The 18,690-nt window shown below is 45.1% G+C and overlaps 1 protein-coding gene across 1 annotated transcript; it reads right to left on the bottom strand.

Moving 5' to 3' along the window:
* Positions 1-71: 71 nt before the first annotated feature.
* LOC106602533 (tudor domain-containing protein 7B) lies at positions 72-16,517 on the bottom strand. Its single transcript, XM_014195206.2, has 20 exons — positions 15,057-16,517; positions 14,090-14,298; positions 13,793-13,940; positions 13,314-13,533; positions 13,051-13,133; positions 12,510-12,754; positions 11,394-12,314; positions 11,044-11,180; positions 10,587-10,776; positions 9,929-10,040; positions 9,268-9,473; positions 7,291-7,425; positions 7,081-7,164; positions 6,736-6,870; positions 6,467-6,571; positions 4,281-4,658; positions 3,355-3,476; positions 2,926-3,086; positions 1,116-1,237; positions 72-865 (listed from the first exon to the last, which is right to left on the bottom strand). Exons 2-20 carry the CDS (start codon positions 14,288-14,290, stop codon positions 767-769), a joined length of 3,804 nt encoding a protein of 1,267 aa, XP_014050681.2. The 5' UTR covers positions 14,291-14,298; positions 15,057-16,517; the 3' UTR covers positions 72-766.
* Positions 16,518-18,690: the final 2,173 nt, after the last annotated feature.

The following is an 18,690-nucleotide window of genomic DNA, read 5'->3' as shown; positions in this document are numbered from 1 at the left end:
CACTCAGGGTATAAACAGCTTAGGAGCTGTTATTGGTAATGAATATTACAATGTATAACAAAGTTGTGCTTTTTAATGAACAATTTATTCAGCCAAGTCTACATTCATCCATTTGAGCCATTTCCTTCAAAAGTAAAGTTGGTACTGTGGGATATCACACACAAAAAGCTAAATAAGTGTCAAAGTCAAATAAATGTCACGCATTTCAAAAGTCAAGGTATTAAACAACGAATTACATACAATTTAACTTAAATATATTTAAACTTAAATAATTTAAGTAAAAGGCAAACAAATCACAAGTTAGAAGGACAAACGGCTTAAAACAGATCAACTGCAAGACCAAAAGTTGGCGCTGAATAATAACTAAATCAGTAAAGAACTTTCTACGCAAAGTATTTGATAGAAGATTGAAACTGAACGATAAAGGACACTTTTTTTTTATATTACACTTGAACGACATACCCTGCTACGGAGATCGATGGGGTGGGTACTGTTGTTTAATCCCTTTCTCTGTATACACACACACACACTGCAAATAGATTCATACCCCCCATACGATAAAAATCACAGTTCTATGCGTCACACAGTGCTAAGCTGATAGACCGAGCTCCTGCATAAACGCAGGCTCCCCAATGACCTGGGACACTCTGGCAGATCTTTGTGACTTGTGTGCATCATTTCAGCGTATGTGATAGACTCTGGCAGAGTTCTACCTGTGTGGTATAAGGATACCACAACAGTCTTATGTGGTCTGTCCAGTCTGGTTCTACGCGGCGGTACTCTGTTCCTCTGGAAAGTCAGCCATGATGTTGTGGACCCAGATGTCTGTCTCCTCCCGAGAAGTGTCCACCAGGTACACTATCATCTTGGAGCACAACGGAAATAAGTCAGTGTTTGCATCCAAAATGGCACCCGATTCCCTATGTAGTGCACTGCTTTTGACCAGGGCCCATGGGGCTCTGGTTGTCTGAAACGGGCCCTGGTCAAAAGCAGTGCACTATGTAAGGAATAGGGTGCCATTTCAGAGGCAACCAGTGTTATCCTTTTTGAAATTTATGTCGCTACTGGCTATATGTATTTTTGTCATTCTCAAATAAATTCAATAAATCAAACACCTTCCTGTCCCAGGGAAGCTCCGCCTCCACCACACACTCCACCTGGGCCACCAGGGGCTTCTTCTCTACGTGGTTCCGGAACACAATGGACGCCGCCTCCGACCACACACGCTGCTCCACGCCTGGGGAGGGAAGAGGGGTTTTCGATTTTATTAAATCTTTATTTATACAGGTTTGTCTGATTGTCATTTTGTGTGTGTGTGTGTGTGTGTCTTTTGCAAGACGTGTTCAAGATAGCAGCAGAGCTTAACCTGTTAGGGCTAGGGGGCAGTATTGACACGGCTGGATAAAAAAACATACCCGATTTAATCTGGTTACCACTCCTACCCAGTAACTAGAATATGCATATACTTATTATATATGGATAGAAAACACCCTAAATTTTCTAAAACTGTTTGAATGGTGTCTGTGAGTATAACAGAACTCATTTGGCAGGCAAAACCCTGAGACATTTTCTGACAGGAAGTGGATACCTGATGTGTTGTATTACCTTTAAACCTATCCCATTGAAAAACACAGGGGCTGAGGAATATTTTGGCACTTCCTATTGCTTCCACTAGATGTCACCAGCCTTTACAAAGTGTTTTGAGTCTTCTGGAGGGAGATCTGACCGAACAAGAGCCATGGAACGATGATGGCCCATTAGACACCTGGCGCACGAGTTCATGTTGGGTACCCTCGTTCCAATACGTTATAAAAGAGAATGCATTCGTCCACCTTGAATATTATTCATGTTCTGGTTAAAAAGGCCCTAATGATTTATGCTATACAACGTTTGACATGTTTGAACGAACGTAAATATATTTTTTCCCCTCGTTCATGACGAGAAGTCCGGCTGGCTTAGATCATGTGCTAACAAGACGGAGATTTTTGGACATAAATGATGAGCTTTTTTGAACAAAACTACATTCGTTATGGACCTGTGATACCTGGAAGTGACATCTGATGAAGAGAATCAAAGGTAATGGATTATTTACATAGTATTTTCGATTTTAGATCTCCCCAACATGACGTCTAGTCTGTATCGCAACGCGTATTTTTCTGGGCGCAGTGCTCAGATTATTGCAAAGTGTGATTTCCCAGTAAGGTTATTTTTAAATCTGGCAAGTTGATTGCGTTCAAGAGATGTAAATCTATAATTCTTTAAATGACAATATAATATTTTACCAATGTTATCTAATTTTAATTATTTAATTTGTGACGCTGACTTGACTGCCGGTTATTGGAGGGAAACGATTTCCTCAACATCAATGCCATAGTAAAACGCTGTTTTTGGATATAAATATGAACTTGATAGAACTAAAAATGCATGCATTGTCTAACATAATGTCCTAGGAGTGTCATCTGATGGAGATTGTAAAAGGTTAGTGCATCATTTTAGCTGGTTTTATGGTTTTGGTGACCCTGTCTTTGAATTGACAAAACATTACACACAACTCTTGTAAATGTACTGTCCTAACATACTCTAAATTTATGCTTTCGCCGTAAAACCTTTTTGAAATCGTAAAACGTGGTGAGATTAAGGGTTTATCTTTCAAAGGGTGTAAAATAGTTGTATGTTTGAAAAATTTGAATTTTGACATTTATTTGGATTCAAATTTGCCGCTCTTGAAATGCACCTGCTGTTGATGGAGTGCACCACGGGTGGCACGCTAGCGTCCCACCTAGCCCATAGAGGTTAAAGGTCAACAAGATAGAAATACACTGTTGATAAACTACAAGTCACCAGTCAGACTATTCCAACAGAGAATTGCATGTCCTCGACACACATTCATTATATGCACAGTATTACCCATTGTCCAGTACTCACCAGCCAGTTGTGCGGTGATTCCCTGGAAGGGCAGCTGTCTGAACGACTCGATGAGGGGCTGGAGCAGGTTGCAGCTAACCAGCTCGTGTTTACCATAGTCCAGCTCGTACACAGACACCAGGCCGCTGGACAGAACCCTATTCACCAGCACACGGTGCCAACTGTGGGCACAGAGAGAGGTCAGCGGTCACACACAGACCCCAGGCGGTTGGAGAGAACACCCCTGACCAACAGCGTCAACTACGAGGGGAAAGGGTGAACGAAACATTCATGCATTTATTTGACATATTTCATGTTGATATAAGTTGCCTCAGCCATGTGAAAACAACACAAAACCCATAAATCATCTAGGACTAAAAACACGATGAAGTCAACATTTGTATAAAACTAAAACCGTGGAGGCCTCCAAAACTTAATCTGTCCACTCACTTATGGTCCACCTTGGCGGCGTAGATCTCTCCTTTCTGTACATCTCCGGGCCCCGGCGTCTCCTCCCTCTGGTTGTAGTAAAGGACCATCTCTCCCATCAGCACCACCAGCTTGTACAGGTCCTGAGTTTGATTTGACACATTTCAAATATACTGAACACAAATATAAAAACGCAACATGCAAGAGTTACAGTTCATATGAGGAAAATCAGTAAATTTAAATAAATTCAGTAGGCCCTCATCTATGGATTTCGCATGACTAGGAATACAGACATGCATCCATTGTATACATTTTCCTATGCATCTAAGAGAAATATTGCAGTTTACTGCAAATTTCTTGCAATTATACATATTCTGCCATGGAGCTAAAATAACATTTTTGCTGTTTTAAAGCTAATTGACTGTAATTAAAAAAAAAGACAAATCATGGCTAATATGGTGTTCTTTTGCACAAACAAAATAAAATATATACTGCTATATTCATTGTTGTTTTAACTTTCAATTCTCCCTGTCTAGCTTTTATTTAGGGGATTGTCAATACGCAAAGATTATACTCCCCAAAAATATATAGCACCATTATCTTTTCTACATATTTTGTGGTTTTAGTCGTCTTCGTTCACACTGAAAGCAATATTTTTTTTTACAGTTTGGACTTCGGGCAGCCCTCCCGAGGATTTCATTGGCAGAGAAATCCCTGTCACGCGAGTTCAACAATACTGACTAAAATATACAAACACACATGATCACCAAGACCAAGCAAAATCAATGTCTAAAGACTAAGCTACTCCATTAACCATTTCTCTGCAGAGTCCCAAATGGCACCCTTTTCCTTACATAGTGTGATACTTTTGTGCAAATGTAGTGCACCATGTAGGGAATAGGGTGCCATTTGGGATGCAACCTTGACAGCTCTCTTGAACTGGTTACCTGCCACGGCTGCAGCACAAAGTGTCCCGGGTGACAGGCCACAGACACGTAGACGTCCATGTTCTGGCCCGCCTGGGGAAGCTCCAAGAGAGGGGGCAGCACCAGCTGCTTCTCTCCCCAAGCGGAGGTGACCAAAGTGGGGTTTGACGCGTCCCCGGCACCATCCAGAGGACTGGGGGTGTTGGTGGAGACAGGGATAGGGCTGCAGGCTGGGCTGTCGAGGAAACTGGGGGTAGGGAGGCCGTCCTTCTGGGGTCCGGGTTGCTTCCATAGGTCAGAGGTCGCCATCTGGTGGTTAACACTGTTGGTGACATCCTGGGAGCCCTTAGAGATAAACAGGTAGATGTGCACCAGCTTGGCCTCGTCCAGCATCGAGATCTGTAGAACAGGAGAGGGTTGAAAATTGCTTGGAGATGGACATGACATAGGAGAATCAATAACATTTCATTCTAAAGTTCAGCTTGGAGAGCTACAGCGCAAAGGAGAGTTAGAAAGCTTGAAGATCTAACGGTACAGAAGGAAAATCAATTGTTCATTTTATGAAGCTTTTTCCTTTACAAAGTGCTTTTATATATAGGTGACGAGAGGGTTAAAAATCAGTCCAAGTTAGAGCCTTTCATGTCCATTTTTTTTATTTTTTATTCTTCACAAGTTCGACATTCCAGTGTGCCTACTTTTAGTTTGTGGCTTCTGAAAGGTGATGTAAGCTATGCTAATGAGGACAACTCTGTGGCCCAATTCTTTCATTGCGCCAGCTGTGGATCACACCTGCTTCTAATGTCTAATCAAGTCTCGTCTAGGCGTCACTTTTTCAAGCATTATATATTGCTGCCCGAGGCAAGCAAATTCAATAGTTCTTTGTTTAAAAGTGTGCGACCGCAGTTTCCTCCCAAAATACATTCTGAACATTCTGTTCAGATAGCTGTTACCACACCTGCAGTCCAAAAACAGTTGATACAGAGCAGTCGGGAAGTATTCAGACCACTTCACTTTTTCCACATTGTTACGTTACAGCCTTATTCTAAAACGGATTAAATAGTAGTTGTTTTTCCCCCTCAATCTACACACAATACCCCATAATGACAAATCAAAAACAGGTTTTTAGAAATACTGAAGAGTGGCTTCTGTCTGGCCACTTTACAATAAAGGCCTGATTGATGGAGTACTGCAGTGATGGTTGTCCTTCTGGAAGGTTCTCCAATCTCCACAGAGAAACTCTAGAGCTCTGTCAGAGTGACCATCGGATTCTTGGTCACCTCCCTGACCAAGGCCCTTCTCCCCCAATTGCTCAGTTTGGCCAGCTCTAGGAAGAGTCTTGTTGGTTCCAAACTTCTTCCATTTAAGGATGATGGAGGCCACTGTGTTCTTGGGGACCTTTAATGCCTTGACACAACCCTGTCTCGGAGCGCTACGGACAATTCCTTCGACCTCACGGCTTAGTTTTTGCTCTGTTATGCACGGTCAAATCAAATCAAATTTATATAGCCCTTCTTACATCAGCTGATATCTCAAAGTGCTGTACAGAAACCCAGCCTAAAACCCCAAACAGCAAGCAATGCAGGTGTAGAAGCTCGGTGGCTAGGAAAAACTCCCTAGAAAGGCCAAAACCTAGGAAGAAACCTAGAGAGGAACAAGGCTATGAGGGGTGGCCAGTCCTCTTCTGGCTGTGCCGGGTGGAGATTATAACAGAACATGGCCAAGATGTTCAAATGTTCATAAATGACCAGCATGGTCAAATAATAATATTCACAACTGTGGGACCTTATATAGACAGGTGTGTGCCTTTACAAATGTCCAATCAATTGAATTTACCACAGGTGGACTCCAATAAATTTGTAGAAACATCTCAATGCTGATCAATGGAAACAGGATGCACCCGAGCTCAATTTCGAGTCTCATAGCAAAGTGTCTGAATACTTATGTAATTAAGGTGTTTATTTTTTGTAAATTTGCACACACAAAAAAAATATATATAACTTTTCGCTTTGTCATTATGGGGTATCGTGTGTAGATTGATGAGGGAAAAAAATAATTTAATCCATTTTAGAATAAGGCTGTAATGTAACAAAATGTGGAAAAAGTCAAGGGGTCTGAATACCTTCCGAATGGACTGTATATACTTTAATTGGGGCATTTTTCTGTACAGGAAAATGACTAAATGAGATCTGTGTGTGTGATTGACGTACCTTCATGCTACAGTCCATAGAGTTGACTACAGCACCTCTAAGCCAGAGAACAGCCTCAGGAGTCCAGACCCCCACCTCCAGCTCTGCCAGACAACACTTGATCGCCTAGGAAGAGAGTAGTATACTTTAATATCCCATAGGGACATTTGCTTGCGACAAAGTACAGGCACGCATGGCGTACAGATAACCTAGCGCAAACTGTACATCAGATAACAGGAGAGAACACAAGAGATCAATCATCAATAAAGCCAGGGGTCTTTCCGTCCGACCTGTGGTGGGATGACCATGAGCTCGTGCAGGAACGGAGGAGGGATCTCTCTCAGCTCTATGACCTCTACAGAGGCCGGGACTCCCAGGTCCACAAATTTGATATCTAGCACTCTGCTACCATGGAGGTTGGTGATCTGACAGGGGTACACAGACATACTGTCTGGTAAAAGCAAGCACAGCGCAGAATATAATAGAGCAGAGAATAGGTTTGAAACGCATTCGATTTCACTATTCATTTATTTTGGGGTGAAAAGATGCATTGTCAGAGAACATCCCATTGGGATACGTGTTCCTTCCATGTCCCCAAGTCTTCCCCATGTAGTTTATTCTCCACAGTCTCCTACCTCTACTCTGGACCACCTTCCTTTGTACCGGGCCAGGCAGCACTTCCCACAGAACGGAGTGGACACCAGAGACTCTGATGTCACCTGGCGAAGACACGATCAACAACATATTGTAAATCCCATAACATTATTAGGCTATATGTGTAACAGCAATTTGTCCCCCCCCCAGGAAAAAAGAATGGTGTGATTATCCCAACTGTCTTCATGTACCTGGGTTATGAAGAAGGCCTCGATCTTATCCAGGATCTCGTTGAGCTTGACCCGACCTCGGGAGGGCAGCTGGCAGAAGATGGTTCCGTCAGAACACACGTTGGTCACAGACACATTCATATAGGTACTGTTGACCTGGAGGAGAAACCACAGACACATTCATATAAACTCGGCAAAAAAAAAGAAACGTCCCTTTTTCAGGACCTTGTCTTTCAAAGATTATTCATAAAAATCCTAATAACTTCACAGATCTTTAAACAATTAATGAACATGCACCTGTGGAACAGTCGTTAAGACTAACAGTTTACAGACGGTAGGCAATTAAGGTCACAGTTATAAAAACTTAGAACACTAAAGAGGCCTTTCTACCAACTCTGAAAACACCAAATGAAAGATGCCCAGGGTCCCTGCTCATCTGCGTGAACGTGCCTTAGGCATGCTGCAAGGATGCATGAGGACTGCAAATGTGGCCAGGGCAATAAATTGCAATGTCCATACTGTGAGACGCCTAAGACAGCGCTACAGGGAGACAGGACGGACAGCTGATCGTCCTCGCAGTGGCAGACCACGTGTAACAACACCTGCACAGGATCGGTACATCCAAACATCACACCGGCGGGACAGATACAGGATGGCAACAAACTGCCAGAGTTACATCAGGAACGCACAATCCCTCCATCAGTGCTCAGACTCCGCAATAGGCTGGGAGAGACTGGACTGAGGGCTTGTAGGCCTGTTGTAAGGCAGGTCCTCACCAGACATCACCGGCAACGTTGCCTATGGGCACAAACCCACCGTCGCTGGACCAGACAGGACTGGCAAAAAGTGCTCTTCACTGACGAGTCTCGGTTTTGTCTCACCAGGGGTGATGGTCGGATTCACGTTTATCGTCAAAGGAATGAGCGTGACACGGAGGCCTGTACTCTGGAGCGGGATCGATTTGGAGGTGGAGGGTCCTTCATGGTCTGGGGCGGTGTGTCACAGCATCATCAGACTCAGCTTGTTGTCATCGCAGGCAATCTCAACGCTGTGCATTACAGGGAAGACATCCTCCTCCCTCATGTGGTACCCTTCCTGCAGGCTCATCCTGACATGACCCTCCAGCATGACAATGCCACCAGCCATACTACCCGTTCTGTGTGTGGTTTCCTGCAAGACAGGAATGTCAGTGTTCTGCCATGGCCAGTGAAGAGCCCGGATCTCAATCCCGTTGAGCACGTCTGGGACCTGTTGGATCGGAGGGTGAGGGCTAGGGCCATTCCCCCCCAGAAATGTCTGGGAACTTGCAGGTGTCTTGGTGGAAGAGTTTGGTAACATCTCACAACAAGAACCGGCAAATCTGGTGCAGTCCATGAGGAGATGCATTGCAGTACTTAATGCAGCTGGTGGCCACACCAGATACTGACTGTTACTTTTGATTTTGACCCCCCCCCCCTTTGTTCAGGGACACATTATTCAATTTCTGTTAGTCACATGTCTGTGGAACTTGTTCAGTTTATGTCTCAGTTGTTGAATCTTATGTTCATACAAATATTTACACATGTTAAGTTTGCTGAAAATAAACACAGTTGACAGTGAGAGGACGTTTCTTTTTTTGCTGAGTTTAGGTACTGTTGACCTGGAGGAGAAGCCACAGACACATTCAAACTCCATACTTAAGAAATAAGGGACAACATGGCACTACATATTCATGAACGCCTAACTGAGAATAAACCCTCATCACAGTGAGATTGAGGTAGATTACTTAACACGGCAAGAGAAAACAGGATGGGAACGCATGCATTTCAGATGGATGAAGGACAGAACACAATATTGCATGTGCTACCTACTGCCGGTGTGCCATAGAACAAGGCCATTAACCCGGAAATGTGCTCCAGTCCAAGGCTGACCCTGTGCTGCTCCCAGCATGCCGTCCATGCAAATTGATCAAATGTGCATTGAAAGGAAAAATGGATACTCTAGAAAACCTATAACAACCTGTAAAGGGTTCTCCATGGCCTTGTCCTGCAGAGCCTTGAGGCAGACAGCGTTGATGTTGACCTCATCATCGTGCGACGTGTCGTAGAGCACCACCTGGGGCGGGTCAGCGTCGTGCTGCAGCAGCTCCACCAGGAGGATCTTACCTACGGCCAGGGACTCCAGCGTCTGCAGCACAGAGAGCTCCGAGCTGAACTGCTCCAGACCTACACGCAGAGAGGGAGACGCAGAGGGGGAGACGCAGAGGGGGAGACGCAGAGGGGGAGACGCAGAGGGGGAGACGCAGAGGGGGAGACGCAGAGGGGGAGACGCAGAGGGGGAGAAAGATGGTGACAGCAGCGTGAGGGAGAGAGAAAAGAGTGAGAAAGATGGGAGAGAAAGAGAGATGGAAAAAGAGCGAGAGCGATTAAATTGAACCTCTTGCCCCATATTACACCCCCGAGGTACTTTGATCTGAGAGGATCCCTAAAGGACAAAGACAGCAGATTAAACTCACCAGAACGTGGAATACCACCAACTGTAGTGACATGACATGTGTAAATACACATTACATTTAGCTAACTGTTTGTATTCTCCATCACACAAACTAATTATTTTCATGGACACACTGTAGTTGCGACGCTCAGAAGAGACGGGGGAAATGGGAGTTGAACTTGGTTACCAGCTAGTGTACAGGTAGTCGCCTGGAAGGGCAGCTTGAGGAAGTCGTTCTGCAGCTCTAGTAGTTTGGTTCTACTGAGGACCTCAGAGAAGCCATGGTCCACGTAGTACACCTGTAGAGCAACAACAACAACCGTCTGGTTATAAACAGGGCCTTGAACTTTCTGTGGACTGAAAACATACAAGGTACAGTCTTCTAGTAGAACTACCGCACGGCTGGTTACTGGGCTAGTGGTCCACTTAAAACTCCCGAGGGGCGACAAATCTGGTTATAAACACAGGGCCATGTAGGTGACGTGGACTGGACACCTGCAACTAAGTCTAGCATAGGAAGGGCCAATAAAACGTCCTCATTTCCTGCTTCCCATGATTATTCATTTTCCACACTATACTGTCAAATCCAACTAAAAAGTTAGCAGAAAAGTATCCTCATGAGGCCCTTCGAACCCATTACCACACACTTCTCTTTCCACTGCATTTCAATAGGCCAATGTTGGTTCAACTTTTCGCCACCTAATCGTGTTTTGTCTCAGTTCCCTGCAGCGCTTCACAAACGTATAGGGGAGATTTCCTAGACACCGGTTAAGCCTAGTCTTGGACTAAACAGAACATTCAATGGAGATTCTCCATTGAGCTTGCCTCTCCAAGACTGTCCTTACCTTGACTTTGTCGGTCATGACCTCACAGACCTGGGCCCTGACGACCTCCTCGCCCCCCTCCACTTTGACGGCCGCCAGTTTGCCAGCCGAGGGGAAGGGGAGGAGCCTCTGAGCGCTGAGCTGGCTGTAGACGGTACTCATGGATTCCTCCATTGCCTCCAGGGCCTGAGAATAGCCCTCGCCTATGTACCTGAGTAAGAAGAGGAAAATTCCCAACATTTTCCGCGAGTTTTCAGGTTTTTCTGAAATCCAGGTTGGAGGATTTCCAGAAGCAGCAGGAACTATTGCAGGGGAGGTAATCTTCTAAACAGGAAATTAGAGGCTTTAGGCGGCAAAATGCCCTGAAAAGTTCATGAAATGCCCTTGAAATTGCAATGTCGAAGACAAAAAAAAAAGTCCCCTTAAATTTGACCAGCAATTTATAAAAATAAATAAAATGACCAAAGAAATAAGCTACCTGAGGATGATCTGGTCGGTGCTGCTTGCCTCCACCACCAGCACTGAGGGGAACTCCTCCTTGGGGAGCAGCAGAGGAGGAACCATGGGGGTGCTGTTGAGCTTATAACCCGACGGAGAGGACGGGGTGCTGCTCACCTGCATGTCCAAACAACACACCTTACTACAGTTGTGCCAATGTGTTCTCTACCAGTTTCTTCTATCGGACCCGGCTCATGTTGTTTGGGAGGGAATCAATTTCAAGAGTCGATTCCCGACTCGAGGAATCAGAAATGACTCCGATATATGATCTCCTGAATAAAACGCTGAATAAATTAAATAACCTTTCTGGAGTGGAACAGGCAGCCCTACCTTGGCCTTGTACTCGGTGGTGGGGCCGTAGAGGATGGCCTTCTTCTTGTTGTCGGCCATGGGGTACTCCACGGTGCAGATGTCTAGTAAGAGAGACAGGTTGGCCAGGATGTCCTCTGGGAAGGGGACCTTGAAGGTCTCCTGGTAGAGCTTGGGGAGGGCGTGGGCCCACAGGCCATGGCTGTATTTAGACAGCAGCTCCTTCAGTCTGAGGCACGCCTCCACAGGGATGCTCACCGCTGTAGGTGAGAGGGGGATTGGGGTGGTGGGGGTAGGGGAGGCCATCCATGTGGGGGAGGTGAGGAAGGGAGAAGTAGGGGAGGTGGGGATGAGGGAGGGGGGAGCAGGGGAGGCCATCCATGTGGGGGAGGTGAGGAAGGGAGAAGTAGGGGAGGTGGGGATGAGGGAGGGGGGAGTAGGGGAGGCCATCCATGTGGGGGAGGAGAGGAAGGGAGAAGTAGGGGAGGTGGGGATGAGGGAGGGGGGAGTAGGGGAGAAAGGGGTAGTTGTTGGCTTCCATGAGGGCGAGGTGGAAGTAGGGGAGGGTCTCCACAAATTACAGGTGGGCGTAGGGAGTAGGTGGGAAGGAGAAGGCTTCCACAAGGTAGAGGGGGCAGTTGGAGAGGTGGGGGTATTGGTCGGGGAGTGCTTCCACGAGGGGGCCGGTGGAGTGGGCGAAGTCTGTCTCTGGTTCAAGGAGGGGTTCCTCGGTGAGAAGAATAGAGGGGCCAGTTTCACTGGGTTGGCGGTGACTGGTTTGACTGGAGCGGTAGTGATGGGTTTGGCTAGGAGGGTTGTGGCTGGTTTTACTGTATAAGGAGCCGTTGGGGGTTTGACTGGTGAGAGAGCAGGGCTGGGGGGTTTGGGCTGAGGGGGGTAGACCAGCCTATCTGCTCGATTGGTACTAACAGGCTTCTCAACCTGAAACACAAAGTGTCACTCGATGCATCATTTTTAAAGTACATAAAACACCACAGTAAAACAGTGAGACTTTTTAATGTTCTGCAAATATGTGGGGGGGAAGAAAGTGGTAACTATTCTACCATCTCAAAACATTTCCTTTTGTTGCTGATAGAAGGGAAACAAAGATAATATGATTTTCCACCAGATACTTACTGAGCAGATGTGTGTCCAGTTCTCCAGGTCTATGACTGCTTGGCCAGGTAGGTCCTGGTTGTGCATGTCCCGGTACACAGAGGGCAGCTTGGAGAGCCACAGACCACTGCAGTACTTCTTCAGCACCTCAGAGATCCGACTCTGCACCACCTGGGGGTTGTAGCCTCCCGGCTGAAGGGCTTTGGGCGTCGGAGGAGGAGGGACGTTACTGATGGTAATGGAGAGAGCTGGGAAACTGGAGAGAGCTGGGAAATAGGATGAAACGATGGCATGTTATTAATACATAGTACACCAGCCACAGTCATGTTCAGTAGGGTGAAAACGTTTTCAAATGTTTTGTACAGTAACACTACCACCACTAAAGTGCTCAGAGGACAGAGGACACTAACCAGATGCCCTCTAGGGGGAGACATAGCAGACACTTCCTAGGAGAAATACTCTTAGTCTTTGGGATTTCAGACAAAATCTCCACCATGAATCAGCTGTCATGCAATTAGCCAAATCTCCAACTGGAGAAAGGTGGGTCCCACTTGAGACTTACCAGGAGCTTTTTGGGTGGTATTCGAAATGTGATGGTTGACTTCTTTCACCAGTCTAGAAGAAAAGGTACATTTCTTGACTGGTCTGAAGAAAGATGAGAGGGATAGTAACATCTGGTGGTACCATTTGACCGCAGAGAACACATCTGTCAATAACATGACATCGAATACGGTATAACGTCACAAACCACCTATACCTTACACACTGCTGTGTGTTAATGCCCTCCACACCTCTCATACTAAAGCATGTGTTCCTTCCACTCACCTCTCAGTGACGGGCTCCCTGTTCTGACTCTGCGGTGGCGGAGCAGGGGGGTTGGCCCGGTCGTCATGCTGGCTGTACATCTTCCTGATGTCTCCCCCAGCACTGAAGCCTCCACTGTTGTAGCTCCGCGGCCGTGGGGGCCCCATGGAGGAGTAAGGCTGGCTCCAGCCGGAGTGCACTGGAGCACGGTCGGGCTGACGCAGGGACGTCCGAGGCTTCTCTGGAGACGGGGGGGGAGAGATGGAAGAGGCAGATGTCAGCGATGATAGCATCCCTGCTTCAATCACTGATTTTATTCATATGTGCAAAGACTCAGGAGTGAGAGGAATATCATTTTGGTCTGAAAGGGCCTTATACTTCGCTTTTTGTTGGAATTCAAAGTTCCCAAAGGAATAGTAAACTGGGCCATCGAGGAAAGACATTCAGAAAAGAGCCATTCTCAGATGACGCAGACTGGGACAAGGACAGACGAGACCTACCGTAGAACACAAAATTTGAAGCCAATTTCGACCTCATCCGACAGTTCAGCATCTGGGATCTGCCAGGTGCCCTCTTGCTGGACTTCTGACGGGCGACCAACTGAGCGATGTGGGCCGTTTCTTGACAGACTGCAGCGAAGCACATTATCTACAGGAGAAACACAAGGGATATGCTGCTTGCTCCTGCGGGGTACAGGCAGATTTTTCACCTAGTCGGCTCGGGGATTCAAAACAGCGACCTTTCGGTTACTGGCCCAGTGCTTTTAAGTCACTAGGCCATTGGGAGGTAGGCCTTACCTCCCCCATGCGATTCTCCATCCTGACCACGGAGGGGATACTGCGGAGGAAGCACTCCAGTGAAGGGTAACCCAGCTTTCGGTCGGGGATGAACTCCCCAGTCAGCGACCTGTATTCCCCCTGCAGCCGCGTGATGGACACCCCGTTCTTATTGGCCTGGAGGACAGCACGGAGCATCTTCTTCATCAGATCGTCAGACATCCTGACACCTGGTCAGGAACATAATGAAGACAGCTGTCAGTGTCAACAAAAAATGAGTCCCGTTAAATACAAATAAACAAATGGAACCAACTTAAATTATGACTAGAATGAAGGTCCAATCATTGCGCTAGATGGCCAAGTCAGTTATGTTCTAGTCACCAAACACACAATTATACACACTTACCAAGGCCTCAACTACTGAAACATATGCTGGCTAACTTAAATTCTTCAGCTGCGGATATGTAGCCAAGTTACCGTTGTCTAGATATAACCAGCTCAATAACTAGCTATACGTGTTGCCCACTTAGGCTACAGCTTCCCAGTGTTTGTTGTTAGCCAACTAAACAAAAGTAGCGATTGCAGCAGAGATGTTTAGAAGGTTACACAAGTTTGTTTTGATTGTAGGTTGAACTGGATGAACAACGTTAGTGTGGCAATTGTCACGGGAAGCCGCCGATCTTTGGGCGGTCAAACATGTTTTTCAAAGTAACTTCTCCTATAATCATCCATTGTCCTGAGCTACTGTATCCAATGTCAGTCCTTGCACTATAATACTGTCTAACGTTGTTGGCTAAAACATGATAGCTAGCTAGCCAACGTCTGCTAACGTTAACTAGCGCCTAACGTTCCCTGGCAAGTTCACTGGAAGTTCTCGTAACGAAAGTATCCAGGCTTCAAAGTAACGTTAGCTACATGGCTATTGTTAAAAGTCCAAGGACTTATAATACTTTGTATTTCATATTGGCTGGTTAGCAATACCGATTACCTGGGACTGTTATTAGCTTCAATCAATTAACACACTTCGCTGGGTCACTGCCTCCTCAGAACTGTTTTCGAATGAGCGTTAGCGTGCGGGGAGCCCACGTGTCCTCAAGTTCAGGTGGCCAAACGTAATAATTATCGGCGATCACGGCAGCTTTTAGTAAATATGTGATTTATTTTATTGTAATACATTTACATAAATGTAATTATTTATTTTCAAGTCAAAGATACTCAATTACAATCACTGATGCAACCACATAGAAATGCACTTGACTGTGGCCTATATACAATACGTGTGGCATACTATAGCTGCTGGAAGTAGTTTGGGGGTGCAGATTTTTGTTGTTGTTGCAGGTGCTGAAGTCTTCTATTTCAGTCTGCTAATACATGACTAGTAAAGGCCCAGCGCATTACTTTTGTGATGTTTTTTTTTTGTTGACTATGTGAAAACTGAAATCGTCTATTCATTCCTTTTCGTAGACACTCTTATCCAGAGCAACTTACAGTTGTGAGTGCATACATTGTCATACTGGTCCCCCATGGGATTCAAACCCACAACCCTAGCATTGCCAGCGCCATGCTCTACCAACCGAGCCACATTATCACGAACCACTTGATGTCTCAATGTACTCAATTACTGTATTGTACATTGTTTTTCTTCATGGTGATGGAAAGTCTACAGGTACAAACCTGGATGATTATTATTCATATATATTTTTTAAAATGTAACGTTTATTTAACTAGGCAAGTCAGTTAAGACAAATTCTTATTTACAATGACAGCCTACACCGGCCAAACCGGGCCAATTGTGCGCTGCTCTATGGGACTCCCAATCACAGCCCGTTGTGATACAGCCTGAAATCGAACCAGGGTGTCTGTAATGACACCTCAAGCATTGAGATGCAGTGCATTAGACCGTTGCGCTATTCTGAATGACCAGCCTATGTACAATACAGCAATGTACATTTACCTTAAGTGGTTTGTAAGGATGGTCAATTAATACTGCATAAAAAGGGGTTGTTTTCCATGTCATTTGATCAATAAAAATATTGAATTTGATGTGAATGTTTTGTGTCTTTGCCCATAACTTTGCACCTTTAATGTGAGGACATAGTATTGTTCTTTCTGTATCCCATTAGAATGACTATTGAATCCTGCAAGACACTGTTCATAATTATACAACTAGCTTTTTTGCCAAAGCAGAGATGCTGAAGCATTTTTTTTGCTTGAGCTACAGACATCTATATTGGTCCGCTAATACTAGTAAAGGCCCAGTGCACTACTTTTGTGAGAAGAAAACATTGTTTAAAAAAAAACTTTTTTAAATGTATATACAGTACAAGTGAAAAGTTTGGATATACCTACTCATTCAAGGGGTTTTCTTTATTTTGTACAATGTTCTACATTGTAGAATAATAGTGAAGACATCAAAACTATGAAGTAACACATATGGAATCATTTACGAACCAAAAAAATGTTAAACAAATCAAAATATATTTTATAATTGAGATTCTTCAAGGTAGCCATCCTATGCCTTGATGACAGCTTTGCACACTCTTGGCATTCTCTCAATCAGCTTCACCTGGAATGCTTTTCCAACAGTCTTGAAGGAGTTCCCACATATGCTGAGCACTTGTTTACCGCTTCCCCTTCACTCTGCGGTCCAACTCATCCTAAACCATCTCAATTGGGTTGCGGTCGGGTGATTATGGAGGCCAGGTCATCTGATGCAGCACTCCATCACTCTCCTCCTTGGTCAAATACCCCTTACACAGCCTGGAGGTGTTTTGGGTCATTGTCCTGTTGAAAAACAAATGATAGTCCCACTATGCACAAACCAGATGGGATGGCGTATTGCTGCAGAATACTGTGGTAGCCATGCTGGTAGGTGTGCCTTGAATTCTAAATAAATCACAGACAGTGTCACCAGCAAAGCACCATCACACCTCCTCCTCCTCCATGCTTCACAGTGAGAACCACACATGCAGAGATCGTCCATTCACCTACTCTGTGTCTCACAAAGACACAGCTTTTGGAAGCAAAAATCTCTCATTTGGACTCATCAGACCAAAGGACAGATTTCCATCGGTCTAATGTCTATTGCTCATGTTTCTTGGCCCAAGCAAGTCTCTTCTTCTTATTGGTGTCCTTTAGAAGTGGTTTCCTCTGAACAGTTGATGTTGAGATATGTCTGTTACTTGATCTCTGTCAAGCATTTATTTGGGCTGCAATTTCTGAGGCTAGTAACTCCAATGAACTTATCCTCTGCAGCAGAGGTAACTCTGGGTCTTCCTTTCCTGTGGTGGTCCTCATGAGAGCCAATTTCATCATAGCGCTTGATGGTTTTTGCGACTGCACTTGAAGAAACGTTCAAAGTTCTTGAAATGTTTCGTATTGACTGACCTTCATGTCTTACTTAAAGTAATGATGGACTGTCGTTTCTCTTTGCTTATTTGAGCTGTTCTTGTCATAATATGGACTTGGTATTTTTACCAAATAGGGGTATTTTCTGTATACCACCCCTATCTTGTCACAACACAACTGATTGGCTCAAACGCATTAAAAAGGAATGAAATTCCACAAATTAACTTTTAACAAAGCACAGGTGACTACCTCATGAAGCTGGTTGAGCAAATGCCAAGAGTGTGCAAAGCTGTCAAGGCAAAGGGTGGCTACTTTGAAGAATCTCAAATAAAAATATATTTTGATTTGTTAAGACCTTTTTGGTTACTACATGATTCCATGTGTTATTTCATAGTTTTGATGTCTTCACTATTATTCTACAATGTAGATGTGTCCAAACTTTTGACCCGTACTGTATATTTTTTATTCCGATTTTTCAGAGAGTGCTGCAACACCCTCAGCACCTCTACTTCCTGTGGCTATGTGGCCTACTAAAAACAAATGGACCATTATGAGGTAAAAAGCCTATCATTTTTCACAGTAGGAGTAATTATGTAGGTATTTCCGAATTTATAATGCGTTAATCATATTAGCCTAGTGGTTAGAGCGTTGGGCCAGTAACCGAAAGTTTGCTGGATCGAATCCCCGAGCTGACAAGGTAAGAATCTGTTGTTCTGCCCCTGAGCAAGGCAGTTAACCCACTGTTCCCTGGGTGCCAAAGATGTAGATGTCAATTAAGCCAGCCCCTGGCACCTCTCTGATTCAGAGGGGTTGGGTTAAATGCAGAAGACACATCTCAGTTGTTCAACTGACCAGTTATCCCCATTTCCCATGATTCATCACATACAAAACAATACATTGTAAGAGCTTGGCCTGTAGTATCAAATGTAGCACTCATGAGCCAAAAAGGTGTCCTCGAAATGTGTGTAGGCCTACTAAATGTTATATCACATTATTGTACTACACTATTTCAGGCTGCGCATGTATAAGCCATGCGCAGAATCAGTCAGTTAATGCAGGCCCATTGGCCGTTGTCTGATCTGATGTAACTGCTGTGGCCGTCGTCTCTGGTGCCTGTCCCATCTGTTCGGTCTGAGAGGCCAGCAGCCAGGCTTGGATCACAGTGTCCTGGTGGTCAGTGGGACTGGAGGAGGTCCTGTTCTTCCTCAGGAGGCTCAGTCGTGGGTTCTTCATCAGGGTGTAGAGAAGCATCCATCAACGCCTGACCCAACTTC

This window comes from Salmo salar, chromosome ssa04 (assembly GCF_905237065.1).
Source record: "Salmo salar chromosome ssa04, Ssal_v3.1, whole genome shotgun sequence".
Lineage (NCBI taxonomy): Eukaryota > Metazoa > Chordata > Actinopteri > Salmoniformes > Salmonidae > Salmo > Salmo salar.
Note: the sequence above shows the minus strand (reverse complement) of the source record. Positions and strands in the feature narration are given on the sequence as shown.

Coding starts and splice junctions, on each gene's coding strand:
- LOC106602533 (XM_014195206.2), bottom strand. CDS start 14,290: ATGTCTGACGATCTGATGAAGAAGATGCTCCGTGCTGTCCTCCAGGCC. Junction 10,777..11,043: donor ACCGACCAGATCATCCTCAG/GTAGCTTATTTC, acceptor CTTCTTACTCAG/GTACATAGGCGAGGGCTATT. Junction 6,572..6,735: donor TCATGGTCATCCCACCACAG/GTCGGACGGAAA, acceptor CTCTCTTCCTAG/GCGATCAAGTGTTGTCTGGC.